Source organism: Sarcophilus harrisii, chromosome 5, assembly GCF_902635505.1.
Source record: "Sarcophilus harrisii chromosome 5, mSarHar1.11, whole genome shotgun sequence".
Classification (NCBI taxonomy): Eukaryota; Metazoa; Chordata; class Mammalia; order Dasyuromorphia; family Dasyuridae; genus Sarcophilus; species Sarcophilus harrisii.
In genome coordinates this window covers 152,205,139-152,221,664 of record NC_045430.1, presented here as the reverse complement: position 1 = coordinate 152,221,664, position 16,526 = coordinate 152,205,139, and the positions used below count along the sequence as shown (strand labels likewise).

Below are 16,526 nucleotides of genomic sequence, written 5' to 3'. Positions count from 1 at the left end.
CCATAGTAGTCTTGAATTCAGTAGCAACAGATTGCTTTGCTGTGCCTTTTTTTACATCTAACTTCAGAAACATTTAACATAACAAAAAGTTTCTTTTAAAACAGTTTTGACTTATCTTTATGTTATTTGCATAAAAGTTTCTTTTTCAACCAAATACATTTATTGAACCCTAGAGGGAAAGCAAGAACTCATATTTCTAAAACACCTTAAAGATTATAAACTGCTCTTCCCACAAAAGTTCCATAATATAGGTAGTGCAAAGATTATCATCTTCATTTTACAGATGAGAAACAGGAAGTCAGAGAAGTTACATGACATGTTCAAATTCACGTAGTTGGTAAATGTTTAGACCAGTAGTTGAATATACGTCTTTCTGCTCTAAGACTAAGGCACTTTCTACCATACAATACTGCTTGGATTTTTTATTAGTTTGGCATTAATTGCATAGTAAGTTTCTATTGTTCTTCATTCCTGTTATGAATTTCCCATTACCAGAACTCATTGAATGGAGCCGGATTTGTCACTTATCAAAGATAATATACAAAGTGGGGGGGGTCATTTTGGGGGAAGACAGAGATTGGATCACTCAATCATAAATAGCCTAGACAAGGGTTGTTCATTCATTTTTCTTCAGAAACACTTTTGCCAGCACTATTATCTTATGAGAAATAGACAGTAACAGAGTCAAAGAATCAGAGAGAAAGAAGGAAGGAGTCTGATACCTCCTAGAACATATTTATCATTGAGTTTTGATAACAAGCATGTACTGTTTTTATATGAAAGACTAACAATAAAAATATTAATATTTTATTAATTGATATTAATTGTACAGATATTAAGTGTACATACTTGTCACCAGAACTCATTGATAATTGGCATTTACATAATGCTTTAAAGTTTATAAAATTCTTTATATAAAGTATGGTTTGAGCCTCACAATAATCTTAAGAGACAAGTACTACAGTCTATACTTGTACTTATTTTACGGAGGAGGAAAATTAAGTCCAGGAAGGAAAAGTGGTTTTGGGGGATCCTACAGGTAGGAAATGATTATTGTTCCTTCCGAATCCAAGTCCAATAATCTGTTCATTATGGTTTGTTGAATTCTGCCAAAGTTTCAACACCCCTTTGGCATAAGGTAGCAAGAGGTAGCAATCAATGGTCCAGCTCCTAAAAACAGCTTTGGAAATTAAAATTTTTTTTCTTGTATTTCTCTTTCATGTAACAGGCAATTGTACATTGCTCCCAGAAATTACAGGCAATTTAAACACACACACACACACACACACACACACACTCACAATTCCATAAGGATGATGCACATATCCACAAAAAATTGTAATCTATGCCAGATGCTGAAAGTTTCCTTTTTATGAGATTATAAACAGAAACCATTCTCATAACAAAATGAACAATCCTAACTATTTAACTTGGAAACTCTGGAGTTCAGAAATCAGAACCTTCAAATTGCTATAAGCCAGAAATTAGGGCTTGTAATTTGCAAAGAACTCTATAGACCCAAAGAATGGGAGAAAAGATTTGACTTGTTATGGGAGAGAACACAGAATTTAAAAGCTTCAGTCATAAAAGGAATCTGGCAGTTGGTATAATACTGACAAGCATTTGCTTGTCTTTCTCAGAAGTATTGTTTATATAGGCTGCCTAAATATAAAGTTGAAGCTATTAGTCAATTCCTACCTGAGTTTCTTATCATTTTATGTCATTGATATAATTTTAACTCTTGGTAAAAAATGCTCTTTGGTAAAATGGAGAACAATTCAATGTATTTCATGTACATTGGCTGAACTCTATCCAAAATCTCTCAAAAGAACCCCTGGATGCCTAGTTCATCCCCCTGACTACACCATTATTCTGGCTTCATTGGAGTTGTCCCATGACAGATTAGGCTTCCACATTATTCTTGAAGGTGACTGGGAGGATAGCTACCATATTCCTCACTGCTTATTCTTTTGTGTATTCCACAAAACTTCGCACAGCTCCCATGAAGTTGTCCAATAAGGAGTATGTATCTATGCACCCATGAATAGATATGTCTGTATATTGAAAAAGAACACAAAAATTCTTTGTGGAAAATTTTTAAGTCAAAGAATTTCAAAACTCCAAGTAGGACTGAAAACAAACCACAACTAAATAAAGCAAAGCCATATAGAGGAAGATGCTCTACTTCAGGGGTGCTCAAATTTTTTGTGTGCCATAGAATCCTTTTAGCATTTTAGTGAAGTCCGTGAACCACTTCTCAGAATTATTGTTGTAAATACATCAAATAAAAATGATTTCTAAGGAAACCTATTATATTGAAGTATAGTTACCAAAATATTTTTAAATGAATTCATACACCCCAAGTGAAGAACCCCCATTTTACTTGGTGAAATAAGGGCCATATGTTTTAATTCTGTTCCACCAATCTCTTCCTCTACTATTGGAATCTTGATTGCTTTCCTAGCCTCATACCCACGTTTGCCATGCTTAATTACAAATTCTGAAATTCCAGGCCATAATTAGGTTTCTTAAGATTGGAGATGTGATTAGAAACAGAGAGACAAAAAAGAAGATGCATCTTGGTTGTTTTCCTCTTGTATATCAATAGCCTGTCATTTAATAATGATGGAAAAGTAAATTATTGGAGCTTTATTTATTTGGCTTAGCATCCTGTTGATTGGTCCTCTGAACTAATACACATGTAAGAATTTGCAAATAGGCTACATGCATAACCATAAAGAAAAATGTCATGAGCTACTCACAGGAACTTCTTTTATAACTTTATAATATATTCTTTAGCATATTTCCTTTGTCTTTTACTTTTTTTGGCCATGTGTTTTTCAAAATTAACACTGGCATATACGTTTGTCTCTCACAAACCAAAATCATTCCTCTGTACCCTCCCCTAAGAAATGCTTGTCAAGGCCTGAAAATTGAGAGGGAGCAGATTTGATGCAAGATATGAAAAAACGTGTTGCCTCAGCAACTACTTCTATTCATGATGTAAATATTTTAAAACACCTTTTTGCTATAGTTATGCTATTGCCCTTTATAATTACTTCCAGTGCCAGGATTATACTAGATATTCTTAATGCCAAATAGGGAGCCAAGTACAGCTGGGTGTGCTTACAATCTGAATAGGCAAGGAGTCAACCACACATACTGATAGAGTTAAGGGGGAGAGGATAAAATGCCTTTTTTGTGGCTTTACACAAGGAGCAAAGCAAAACAGAAGCTATAGTAGGGCTATATCTCATACCTGCCTAAATGGTTTAAGACAATCATAACAACTCTATGAAATGGAATATGGGCAGGAAGGAAGCTGATTCAGTTACTGGCAAACTTTCTACATTAAAGAAGACTTCTATTAATTTATTTAATCTATTGATTAAAAAGAGGAGTGCCTAGATTGATCTTTCTCTCATGTTGGGGAGTGCTGGTAGCTGCAAGTTACTCCCTTATGCTAGGAAATCACATAGGGAAATTACCTGGGCCAAGAACAAGGCAGGTTCTGCCCATGACAAAATTCAGTAGAACCAGAGAGGAAGCCAAGTACAAAAGAACAACTCTTAGACTTATAGTCAAAGGACCTAAGTTCAAATCCTGTGTGACTTTTGACAAGTCACTTCTCTAGGACCCAGCTACTTTATAAAAATGATCAGATTGGACTAAATGACTTCTAATTTCCCTTTCAGCTCTAAAATTTTTGACCAGAAAAAGAAGCTTCTAGCTTTATTCCCAAGAAGGAACTTATTCTGTTATTTTTCTACACTATAACACATAGATACTCACTCTGAGCTGCTATTATATTCTCTCTGGTGTCAGGAAACAACATCTGCTGGCAAGAAGTGATTTTGGTGCCATAATATTACTCTGACCATAAAAGATTTAGGAAGTCAAGATTTGGAAGTTTGTTTGTTTCTAACTACAGGATTTTTCCAGCAACAAAGATAATCAAAGGAACTCCCTGGTCTCTTGGACTGGGATACCTCCATGGAACTGAATATGTCCACCTTCACAAGAGGCACCTCAGCTCGTAGGTTTTTGCTGTACCCCTTCCAGAGCATATGTTCCCATGCATGACCAATTCCATAAGAATATCTCAATTCAATGGATCATCCCTGCCAGCCATCCTTGTTATAAATCTATTAATTCTATTGCTTAAAAGGATCTCAGGGGACCCTAAGGCAGGTAAAGCACTCTTTTCATTGGAGTTCCTCAAAGGGAAGACTGGAGAACCACTTCCTGGGGACAATCAGGAGGAATTTTATGCTTCAAGTTGGATGATCACTGCAATTTCAACCATATCACCACTTACCTATGTCATTACAATAGCTTCCTAATTGGTCTCCTTACCACATATCTCTTTCTGTTCCCATCAATTTTACATGCTGCTGCTCAAATAATTTTCCTTAATTATATTTCTGAGTATGGGACTGTCCTACCATTCCAGTCAAATCTAGCACCTTTCTAATGCCTCTAAGATATAACATATACTCACTCCTCTGTTTAGTTTTTGAAGTCAGCCTGGCTTCAACCTATATTTTTAACTTCATTAAACATCATTCTCTCTCCTATTCTTCCATCCAGCCCAACTGACCTTTTTGTTCTTTACACATGTCACTGACTCTATCTTTGCTCTGGTGGTCCTCCAAGCATAGAATGCACTCTTTGTCTATCTCAGTCTCATCAGCCTACCTCCATTCCTTTAAGATGCAACACAGGCAAGTACCATATGCCGCATCTAGCCTTTTCTGATTCCCTCAACTGCTGGTGTCCACTCTTAAAAACTACCTTATAGTTAACCACTCTGTATTTATTAGCTTTACATTTATACTATCAATATTTTATGTATACTTCTCTACCTCTTAGAATGTAAACTCATTTAAGTAAACATTGCTTTATTCTTTAGATTTATATTTCCAAAGTTTAGCATAGTGTCTGGCACACAAGTAGATGTTTAATAAATGCTTGTTGATTGATTGACCAGACAAGGTCCACTATAATTCAAATATTCTATTATCCCATAATCTGTTCATTAAGAGTTGTAGCATTCTTTCTTATAAATCACTTCACTATCATCCTATGTATGCTCAAAAGCAAACACCTCATGGACCAGTCAAGATTTTTAGAAAATTATTGATGTAATATGAAATGCAATTATAAGTGTAGTCACAAATGATAGATAACTAAGCAAAATAAAAGTCAGGTGTTGGCTGTAAAGTAGTTTTCCAAATGTGGTCATTTTGTTGGAACTTGTACTGTGAGGGTAGTAGGAATTATCTCCACTCTGAAATTCTGAGTGGTCATCTAGAACATCATGCTTGATTAATAATTGCCCAACAATAAGCATTTGGGGGTGAAAACAAAGAACTTTGAGGAACATTCAAAATAAAAACACAGATGATGACATTTTAAAAAAACTCCCTCGCAACTAGACATAAAGAGAGAAACAAGAAGCATAGAACCTAAATGTGAATGCAAGGATGATAATGATAATGATGATAAAGAAATAGCATTAGGATAAACATTTGTCTCATGATTGGTTCTATCTGAACTACATTTTTAAAAATGAGAAGAATGAAATGATCATGATGAGTCATTTTTATTGAATGCTTCAAGGTCTACAAAGATAATTTTTGACATTTATTACCTTATTTAATTTTTACAATAACCCTGGGAGGGACATACTATATCCATTTTACAGGTGGAAAAGCTGAGGCTGAAAAAATTCATAGGACCAATACCCTTTAGGGGAAAAAAGGTTATCTCTTCTTCACCTTTTTCCCCCTAAAGGGTATTGATCCTATGAATTGATCCTATGAATCCCTTTAACATCTAGTCCTCTACTCTTCTGAAAAAAGATCCTTTGTTTCAGGCACCAAGCTTTTTAGAACAAAAAATTCAGGTGATTTTAGCAAAAGATCTATTGTTCTCTTGGTCAAGTATATCTTTCTAAGTTGGGAGTTCTTAACCTGAAGTCATTTGCTTAGCTTTTTAAAAATTATTTTGATAATTGTAATCTTTGTATTTAATTAATTTAAAAACATTATTCTAAAAATAATTGCATGAGTTTCATGAAAGAACTAATACAAAAGAGGTTAAGGATTCTTGTTTTTAACAACTTTATGATGGAAAAATTTAATTCTGTCAGCTCATTCTAGCTTCACATAAGCATTCTCTTCTCCTCTTGGTTTTAATCTCTAAAGAATATATAGCACTTAGTCATTATCCATATAGAAGTTAGCACCCTCGGTTTAGGGATCACCCAAATTATCAATTTCAACACTCATTCCAGTCTCCTGGAAAGGCATAGAGAAAAAACTAAGATTAAGGGGCAAAGACATTACTTTCTGTGGTAGGAGAAAAGTACTCTTTCTGGAGTCAGAAGACCTGAGTTTGAATCTTGAATCTTTCTCTTAATGTCTTTGTGACTTTGAACAGATCATTTCTTCTCCCTTCCTTGGTTTCTTCAACTATTAGACTAAATGACCTGTTCAGTCTCTTTTAACTCTAAAGCAATGACTCTATGATCATACTAGTTTGGCCACATTCCCTTCCTTTTATTTGTATGCTTAGGAGCAGAATCTTTGAAAAAGTTTTTAAACAACAGCAAGACATCCATCCAGGGCTGGTGAATGATTGATGAACTATGGTGAAGAGAATGAAGCACAATAGATAGAACAACTTATGTTCTGAAGCCAAGTTAGAATTGGCAGCTCTATAGCTATTTCTAGAGTTACATAGGGTCAATAAATTCATGGGTGTTTGCTCTTGCTTTGTTAATCTGAGACTTTAGCAGGATTTTGATATTCCTGGAGGAAATTTTGGGTGGGAACGTAAGTCAAAGAGTAATTTGTGGAATGCCTCCAAGACTGAATCTAGATCTGGAATCCAGGGACTAAAACAATGATTATTATCATTATTGTTATACTACATTTGAATAATGTTTTATACTTTCCAAAGAGCTTTTATATCCATTATCTCAATAGTCTTGGTTATTAGGACTTTTTTTTCCTATTCAGATTACCTTGCATTTTTATTTGTGTATTATAAATTTCCTCACTGGTAGACTGTAAGCTCCAAAAAGGATTGGGGGTTTTGTTTGTTTTTGTCTTTATATTAGTGGTGACAGCATAGTAGGTATTTAATCCATGTTTATTGACTTCAAATAAATTGATTTGAGACCCTTACAGGATATAGCAGAGAATAAGGTCACTTGGAACAGATTCCAGAAGCTAACAATAAGAATCACACACATATGTAACAATATTAGTTTCAATATTCATTTGGAAGTTTCTTCTTCCAAATGTTCTTTTTGAGAGATCTAAGATAGAAAATATGAGTTGTTTTGACTATCTTTCAAGTTAAGTTAGTGCAATCAAAAAATAAACGAAGTGATTCTAGAAATGGATATACATGATCTCATTTAAAAAAAAATTTAAACTGCTTTATTTATCCCCTGACTATTGCATCTGGAAGGAACAGTTCCATGTAAATTCATTTCTCAGGCAAAAAAAAATGCACAAAATCATGAAAATGCAAAAGTTGGATTTGAATTCACTTTGTTATTCTAATTAAGCTACCTCTGGTGGAAAAATGTTTGTTATATCTTTTCATCTTTGTATTTTTAGATGGATCAGAAAGCCAACAAACATAGGCACTACTTGTTTTCTAATTTAGTTCTACAATAAATAATTATATTTCTGTCTTAATTTGACTTGTTTTGTTTTCTAGGGTGAACAAAAATGTTTCATTTGTGATTCTAGATATCCATATAATCCATATACACAAGCCAACAGCCATACAATCGAGAATGTCATTACAACATTTGAATCAGATAGAAAAAAGAAATGGTGGCAATCTGAAAATGGTACTATTTCATTATATACTTTTTAATTTTTACATATTTTAATTATTAATCAATCCTCATTAAAGCAGTTTTTAAAAATAATTTTAATGATATTATATTTGACTAGAATAAAATAGGCAAAAATCAAAGAGCCATGTATAGATAGAAAACTTACAAAAAATTAAGGAAAGATTAATTTCCATTAGGAATACAGCTCTTTGAAAGCAGTGACTGCCTTTCATATCTTTTTGTATTCCTGTTGCTTAGCACAATGCCTGGTTTATTGTAGGTATTTAATAAATGTTTATGGATTGACTGATCAGTACTCTAGTTGGATACATTTGATTGTTGTATGTATGTTAAAAGAAATTTTGTGTGTAGCACTCTCTTGGGACTCTCCCAACCAAATGGAATTTGAAGTCACAGGTTGGGGTTCCCAGAAGTTCAACTGCCTACTACTCTCCTCAGTATTCTAAGATTGATGGGAGGGTTTCTATTACAGCTGTTCTACACAGTGTGTTTCTCCTATTGAATCAATTACAAAAATATTTTCTAAAGACTGATAGTAAGAACAGTTGGGAAGAAAAAATCACTCTAAATTTGGGGCACCTTCCCCGCTGCACTATCAGACGTACTGGGACACCATATAAGGGCCATGTGTGGCAAAGGAGTATCTCATAACTTCTAGTTAGTGAAAATACTTTGCTTTCGTCATAATATCTTCATGAAGTTCCCCTCAGATAGAGCTTTCATCTGGGTTCTAGGGATAGTGCGTTCAACAATTCATAGCTATTGTTCTCTCTGCTATAAGAGTTTAGACTCCCTGGAGCTTCCCCTCTTGGATCTTTTTATTGCTGGATCCAATTTTGTCCTCAGTGTATCTTCTCATACCCCTGGCTGAGTGTACTGCTAACTACTGATCCAATATCTCCAATTATATGGTCAATAAAAGAGGGGAAAGTTTAAGAAGGGTATAACAATCTCTCTTTATTCATCCCTAACCCTCCCTATGATGCCTTTTGCTCAGGCACAGGGTCAGCTTCCTCAGGGTACCTTTAAACACAGAATTCTCTCCCACTCTAACTTCAGTCAACTCTTAAGGCAAGACCTTCAGAGGCATGGCTAGCTTGTTTCATGCACCTATTAACTATTTCCTTCTTGATCCAATAAAAAGGGTTCAAAGATGATAAATTATAAGATTTAACCCATCTAATTTATACATTTCAAATTTCATCATCTTGAATTTATAGAGATCAGGACGCAGGTGGAATCTGATCCTTACATGTATGTCATTTTTCCTTGAAAATAACAGAAAAATGTTGGGAAAAGTCCCATATGAAATGAATTGCCACAAAATGAATATGTCTATGAAATTCTATGGAATCTCATAGAAGCAGTATTTATTATTGTCTACCCAGGTTATATAATTCACTACTCTTTTTCTGACTTAATGACATAGATAAGCAAGAGAAAGTGGAAAAAGATAATGTAATTTTTTTCTTACTACCTTACTATCTTAGCTCAAAAAAGTGAGTTGAATACAAATAAACTAACCATGAAACCATAGCTTCACCTTGATTAATGACCTACAATATCATGTCCAATTCAGTTCTCTCTTCATTGTTGGCACAGAACCTCAACTATTTTTCCCATCATTCCTCAAGACCCATAATTATTTTTAATCTCACCCAGTTCTCCCTCCTATTCCATAAGGAGGAAGTATGGTAGGGTGATACGAATAAGGTCTGGGTTCAAATATCTCCTTTAACACATTTTATTCAGTTTCATTTTTAAAATGTGGGAATTGGACGAAATGACCTTGGAGGTTTTATACCTATAGATCTTCTAGATCTATACCTATAATGTCATAGTCCTATTATCTGCCTTTGGTAGATTCAAATCTCTCTTTCATTGGCCTGAAACCCCAGCTATCTTTTTGGCAATCCTAAAGAATACTCCTGCATTACCTGGATCCTTCTTAATTATACTCCTCTGCCTCAGTTTCTAAGCTATCTTCAGATGCTGAAAATATTTCCTCTAGAGCAAGAGTTCTTAACTTGGGGTCCTTTGACTTAAAAAATATATACTTTTAAAATTTTTCTTCAACATAATTGTTTTCCTTTGTAGGCTTTTATTATATGTTAAGCATAGTAAAATGAGATTCTATGTATATTATTTTTATGTTTACTTATTTTATTTTATGCATATTAAAATATTATTCTAGAGGAATCCATGAGATTGCCAAAGGGATGTCTGTGTCTACATCTGTCTGTCACTTTCTCTCTCTCTCTCTCTCTCTTTCTCTCAAACACACACACACACACACACACACACACACACACACACGGTCCTGCATGGTAGTTATTTCATTTGTTCCTCAGCAACTTTTGACATCATTTTGGGATGATGATTTTAAGCTGATGTGTGAATTGTATACCTCCCAAGTCTGCATCTCTTCAATAGAAATGTATTCATTCAGCTTTTCAAAAAAAAAAAAAAAAAAATATATATATATATATATATATATATATATATATATATATACCTGTTGTGTGCAGAACACTTATGCTAAACTGGGGAAGATCCAATGTTTGGGTAAGACACAGTCCTTCTGTGGATTTAAAAGCCATTTATATCTAATTAATCAGGTCCTATCTCTTTAGAAAAGGAGAAATACATCCAACTCTCCCACCTACGACAGAATAGTAGACTACTCCTTCTTTCCCATTTATTGACAATACTGCCACACAGTGGTGTTCTGCCACAAAGATGGATTGTAGCCAGAGACTGGACAAGACCAGCAAATTTTATACTCAGATTTTCATTCCAGGAGCACAACTAGGGTCCTAGCAATGCACTCTAATACTATTTTTTAAAATAGTAAACTGCTTTAACTAGCACTTTTTAATCTTATTTGTCTTTTTAAAAAATTATTATAAATTCCAGATACAGACATTACATGGTAAGTTATTGCATATGACTATAACTCATTTTCTTTCTTAATTTCTCTTTAGGTCTTGATAATGTCAGCATCAGACTGGACCTAGAGACACTGTTTCAGTTCAGCCATCTTATAATGACTTTTAAGGTATAGGTGTCTAAGATCTGATCCTTTCCTTAGACAATAACCAATGAACACTTATTTCATCTATACTATTCCTCTGTAGTTTATAGTGCTACATAAATCCAAACTTAAACCATCTTATTTTTTATATTCTCAATGAAAAGAAAAGAAACTTTATGTTAAGGAAGAGGTGTATATGACTGAGAGGGACAAATCTTTAAAATGTGCTATCTAAAAAGTATAGATGTATATATATATAGTTATAAAAACTTGCATTTTCTTTTTTTTTCCCAATAAGGAAAATGAGAGGACCAGGTTGGAGGGGAAAAGAACAAAAAAAGGGAAGAAAAAGAAGTAGAAAAGGAAGTCACTGAGGCATCTTTAAAGAAAATAATAAAAATCAGGGAAGAGAATAGAAAAAAGGCCAGAAGGAAGCATAGACAAGCAAGATAACTTTGAAAGCTGAAGTTTGAATTTATTATATCCTGAAAAAGAAAAGCAAGCTATACATAATAGAGATCTGTAGTTTCATGCACAATTCTCTTTTGGTCTTCTTTTATGAATGTAGAAATTGTATTTGATTTTTAAGTTCCCAAGTGTGTATGTGTAGGACCCTGGGGATTAGAACTATAGAACCTGTAAACTGAAAGGGGTTTAAGAACCTACCCTCAATCCCCTCATTTTATGGATAAAGAAAATATGGTCCAGAGAGATAAGAAGACTGTCTTAAAGTTATAGATCTATTTATTGGCAGAGATGGGACCAGAGGCCAAATCTTTCAAGTATTCGTATAGTGCCCTACATGAGAAAAAAGATAGAGGACCTGACAGATAATTAAGCAGAGGATATAGGAATGTGAATGTAAAGAATCAGAGCTTATAAGGATTAGGAGACAGAAGATTAAAGGAAATTCAAGACTCCCTGTCAAACTATTGTGATGAGAAAGCCAAGTCCTAGGGTCCTAATCACAATGTTCCTTTGGATCTATAAAGCATCTTCCTTACCAAATATTCAAAGCTTGGGTTTAACCACCAGTCATTCTATAGGCCTCACCATGGATAATGTGCAATAGAAAATCTTAGAATTCTATTTAAGATTAATACTAAATTCCACCTTTCTGAAGAAGTTTGTTGAAATCCTCTTTTACAGACATTCCGACCTGCAGCCATGTTGGTTGAGCGTTCTGTGGACTATGGCCAAACGTGGAAAATTTTTAGATATTTTGCAAAAGACTGTGCTACATCTTTTCCCAACATCCCCTCTGGCCAAGCACAAGGAGTAGATGACCTTGTTTGCGATTCCAAGTATTCTGATATTGAGCCCTCTACTGAAGGAGAGGTACAATTTATTTGGATTTCTTTTGTTCAGTCTTACCCAATTCTTTGTGACCCCCATTTTTCTTAGCAAAGGTATTGGAGCAGTTTGCCATTTTCTTTCTCCAGCTCACTTTACAGATGAGGAAACTGAGGCAAATGAGATTAAGTGACACTCCCAAGGTCATACAACTAGTATCTAAAGCTGGATTTGAACTCAGTTATTTCTGACTCTATACCTGGCACTCTAGCCACTTTACTACCTAACTCTCCCTTGGATTTCTTTTATTTAAATTGAATTCCCTTTTCTATCTATATGGTTGAAGTAGATCTGGGGGAGAAATATTTGGCTTGTTATTATTGAAACTTCAACTGTTGACTTTAGAAAAAGATGAAAAGCTTGATATTTTGATATTAATCCTAAATTCATCTGAAACACAAATTTATGATAAGAAATAATCTTGAAGGCAAAAGAGGAAGGATAGAGATACTGGATAAAATCTAGGCAATACAAAAACATATGTGTATGTGTGTGTGTTTATGTTATGTATATACATATATACTATATACATATAGTATATAGTATGTGCAGTATAAAAGCCATACTATGCATAGAGGCAATATATCTATGCAAGACCAAATTTGACTCTCAGACCCTAGATGTGTGACCCTGAGCTATTCATTTAACCTTTGTCTACCTCAGATTCCTCTTCTGTAAAATGAGGGTAATAATAGCACTTAACTTCCCAAGGGTGTTGTGAGAATAAAATAATATTTGCAAAGTACTTAGCACAATGCCTGACACATAGAAGGCACTTAAATGCTTGTTTCTTTCCTTCCTTCTCTTTATACCATACTGCCTTTTATTTATGTTTACAAAATATGGACCATATTCATTTCTTACTCTCTGTTTTAGTCTCATTTTCTTTTAGAGCATTCTGAGTAGCTGAGTTGAAGTGAGAAGGCATTTTGTGTGTTCAGACATACCTTCATTAGGGTTGAATCTTGCAATTGTGAATGTGAACTAAAATATTGATAGTTTGTACATCTTTATTTTATAGGTTGTTTTAAAAGCTTTGGATCCCAGCTTTGAAATAGAAAATCCCTACAGCCCCTACATAAAGGGTATGAGTAACTTTGGACTTTTAATCCTTATCTATCCTTACTGATACATTTTGGTGGTGTTATGGTCTTGCTCTTTTGGCGCATCTTATTCTTTCTTATTCCATATTACAAATTCCAATTTGATGCCATATTTAATTGGATCTTCTCTAAATATTTTAAAAGAAGTTTGTCTTTTACATTATTCATTCTGCTCAGGCCCAGTGGAGCTGGTTAGGCTGCATTGCATTAGTCATGAAGACCCAAAACCCAAATAAAGTAAACATGTCTAAGCTTAATTTTGTTTGAATCCTATGTAAACCATTATCAGGAAGGGGATGGGAATAAAAATGCTTAATTTTATAGTAATTGTTATTGTCAAAAATTGTATTTTAAAATGAATATTTAAACATTTTATCAATAATATACATAATAGAAATTGGCAGGCAAACCTTATTTCATTTTCCTTAAGCTCTTTAGTCTCAGTATTTTTTTTTAAATTCTCTTGTGGATTGTTGTTCTCAATCCAGGTACACTATGATTGGTGGGGAACTATAGGCTTGTGCCTATGGCTGTGTATCCTTCTTAGGTATTTGTATTTAGCAAAAGAGAGGGGTTTTTTGTTTGCTTTTACTATTTGCTTCATTAATTCAAACTCTCTAAATTCTGACCTTGCATTTGGGTGTTTACTCAACCTAAAATTCCTGTTGGCTAAGGAAGATGTTTTGCATAGATGTAGCTTATATGTTCTTTTGGTTCGTTTTCCTTGTTCTAGATCTAGTGACTCTAACAAATCTAAGGATAAACTTTACCAAACTACACACTTTGGGGGATACATTGCTTGGAAGAAGACCAAATGATCCCCTTGATAAGTATTACTATGCTCTCTATGATATGGTTGTTCGGGGAAGATGCTTTTGCAATGGTCATGCTAACAAATGTGGCCCCACACAGGATGTCCGGGGAGATGTCTTCAGCCCACCTGGAATGGTAAGTTCCAGACCCTCCTGATATATTTCCTTTCATTATCCTGATAGATCAGCATTGACACAAATGCATATTGTCACTGAATCATTCTGAAATCAGCAGGAAAATGTCTGTTCTTGGAGAGAACAGATAGAATTCAACTTAGTTATGCAGATTTAATTGGTAATCCCTTTGGGGCATAATTTTTGAACTCCCAAATATCCCTCTAATACTTCTGTATGCAAAAAGACATTTTAAAAAATTCTTTCTTCCATGTACCCCATTCCATAAGCATGGAAATGAAAGCGCACGCACACACACACACACACACACACACACACACACACACACACACACCCTGCTTGATTCTTTGCAAAGTTGACAGTTTTGAACCAACATGAGAATGAAAGAAAAATATTTCAAGACTAGAACTGTTCTTTCAAGAGGCAGGAATGAGGATGGGGAGGGAACTTCACATTCATTTACTCAATCATTTGTTGAAGAACTTATTGCCTGGGCAGTTTTTGTTCTGTTCTGGGCAGCATTTGTAATAAAGAAGTGGGTCTCTGGTTTTTAAGTCAGTCCCTTTGGGAATTTGATCAGTTTGCCAGAGTTTGATCACCTCTAAATAGTCTGATAAAGTCTAGTTCCTGCACCTACATAACCAAAAACAATAAAACAAAAAACAAAGCCTGGCATCTCTGGTGACCCCAGCAAAGGGCTGCCATTAGCAAAGACTCAGCCTCCACAGCTGTCCAGAGAGCTCACTCCTGCCAGTCCTCTCATCTGTAGCCATTACTATCATCAGCTGCAAGCAAAGCAACTTTCAAGGGTAAAGGTTTGTTTTTCCACGTTGTGGATCTTTCTGATTCTTGTCATTTGCCTTGAAAAACTGCCAGCATTATGAAAGTACAATATTCTGTTTTTAATAGGCTCTATTGCCCATACATCAGTACTCTAATAACTTTCAGTCTCGAAGACAATCCAGGAACACAGATCCCAAACCATCTCTGATAACTGATAGGATTTGAGAGTTGCTATATCTAAAATCTGCAGTGCCCTGATACCTGCCAATGAGCCATTTAACAACAAATGCCATTGGTGTTCAAATGAAAGAAACACACGGGAAAAAACCCTCTATCACTGGGGCTGGACTAAAAGCCTGTATGGGCTAGATATGGCTTAATAGCACCTGCCAGAGTAATAAGTCATTGGAGTAGGACTGAAGTGGAGGTTACCTGCTAGTATCTGCCCCTCCAAAATTTCTCTCTCTCTTTCTTTCTGTTCCCTCCTTTCTTCTCTCTCTCTCTCTCTCTCTCTCTCTCTCTCTCTCTCTCTCTCTCCCTCTTTCTCTCTCTCTCTCTTTCTCTCTTTCCCCCCCTCTCTTTCTGTCTGTCTGTCTCTCCATCCATCCCTCTCTCTTTCTCCCTCTCTCCCCCCTCTAACTTTTCCCCCATCTCATATGTATATATGTGTGTATATCTATATATATTGCATTTACAAATACATATATATGTAATATATACATGTGCGTATTTATCAACCTACACAAAGACACACATATGTACATACACACATACACATATTACATGATGTCTCCCTCATTGAATACAAATGTAGTACTTTACCTTTATCCTTATTAAATCTTATTTATTTTATAGGTTTCTATATTATTAGATTCAGTAAATCCACAGGCATTTATTAATGTCCCAGGTACTACTTCAGCCCAGTTTTCTAGCCTGTTGAGATCTTTTCAGATTCTGAGTGTCATCCAGTTTTTGCTATTCCCAAATGTACAAATGTGATAAACATAATAACTATGCTTCCATTCAAATCATTAATTTAAAAAATTAGTTAACAGTATAGGAATAAGAGTAGATTCCTAAGTAACATTCCTGGAGATATCCCGATTTTATATTGAACCATTAATAACAAGTACATAGTACAATAGATAGAGTACCAGACCAGGTACTTCAGGAAGATTCAGCTTTCTGAGTTCAAATCTGATCTCAGACACTTACTAGCTATGTGACCCTAGGCAAGTCATTTAATCCTGTTTGCCTCAGTTTCCTCATCTGTGAAATGAATTAGATAAGAAAAGGCAAATCACTTCAATATCTTTTCCAAGAAATGGGGTCACAGAGTTGTAAACAATTGAAATAACTGATAAATGAATACTCTTTAAATCTACTTATTCAATCACTTTTTAATTCAACGGATTAAACTGTCA

General features: G+C 34.7%; 1 protein-coding gene across 3 annotated transcripts in view; it reads left to right on the top strand.

Annotated features, from left to right (window-relative positions):
- Positions 1 to 16,526, top strand: part of LAMB4 (laminin subunit beta 4) — a 138,224-nt gene that overhangs the window by 18,985 nt on the left and 102,713 nt on the right. For all 3 annotated transcript variants that reach the window (XM_023504778.2, XM_031938766.1, XM_031938767.1), the window contains 5 exons: positions 7,738 to 7,873; positions 10,867 to 10,940; positions 12,066 to 12,254; positions 13,291 to 13,354; positions 14,106 to 14,320. In XM_023504778.2, the coding sequence (XP_023360546.1) occupies positions 7,738 to 7,873; positions 10,867 to 10,940; positions 12,066 to 12,254; positions 13,291 to 13,354; positions 14,106 to 14,320 (678 nt within the window). The remainder of the gene's footprint in view (positions 1 to 7,737; positions 7,874 to 10,866; positions 10,941 to 12,065; positions 12,255 to 13,290; positions 13,355 to 14,105; positions 14,321 to 16,526) is intronic.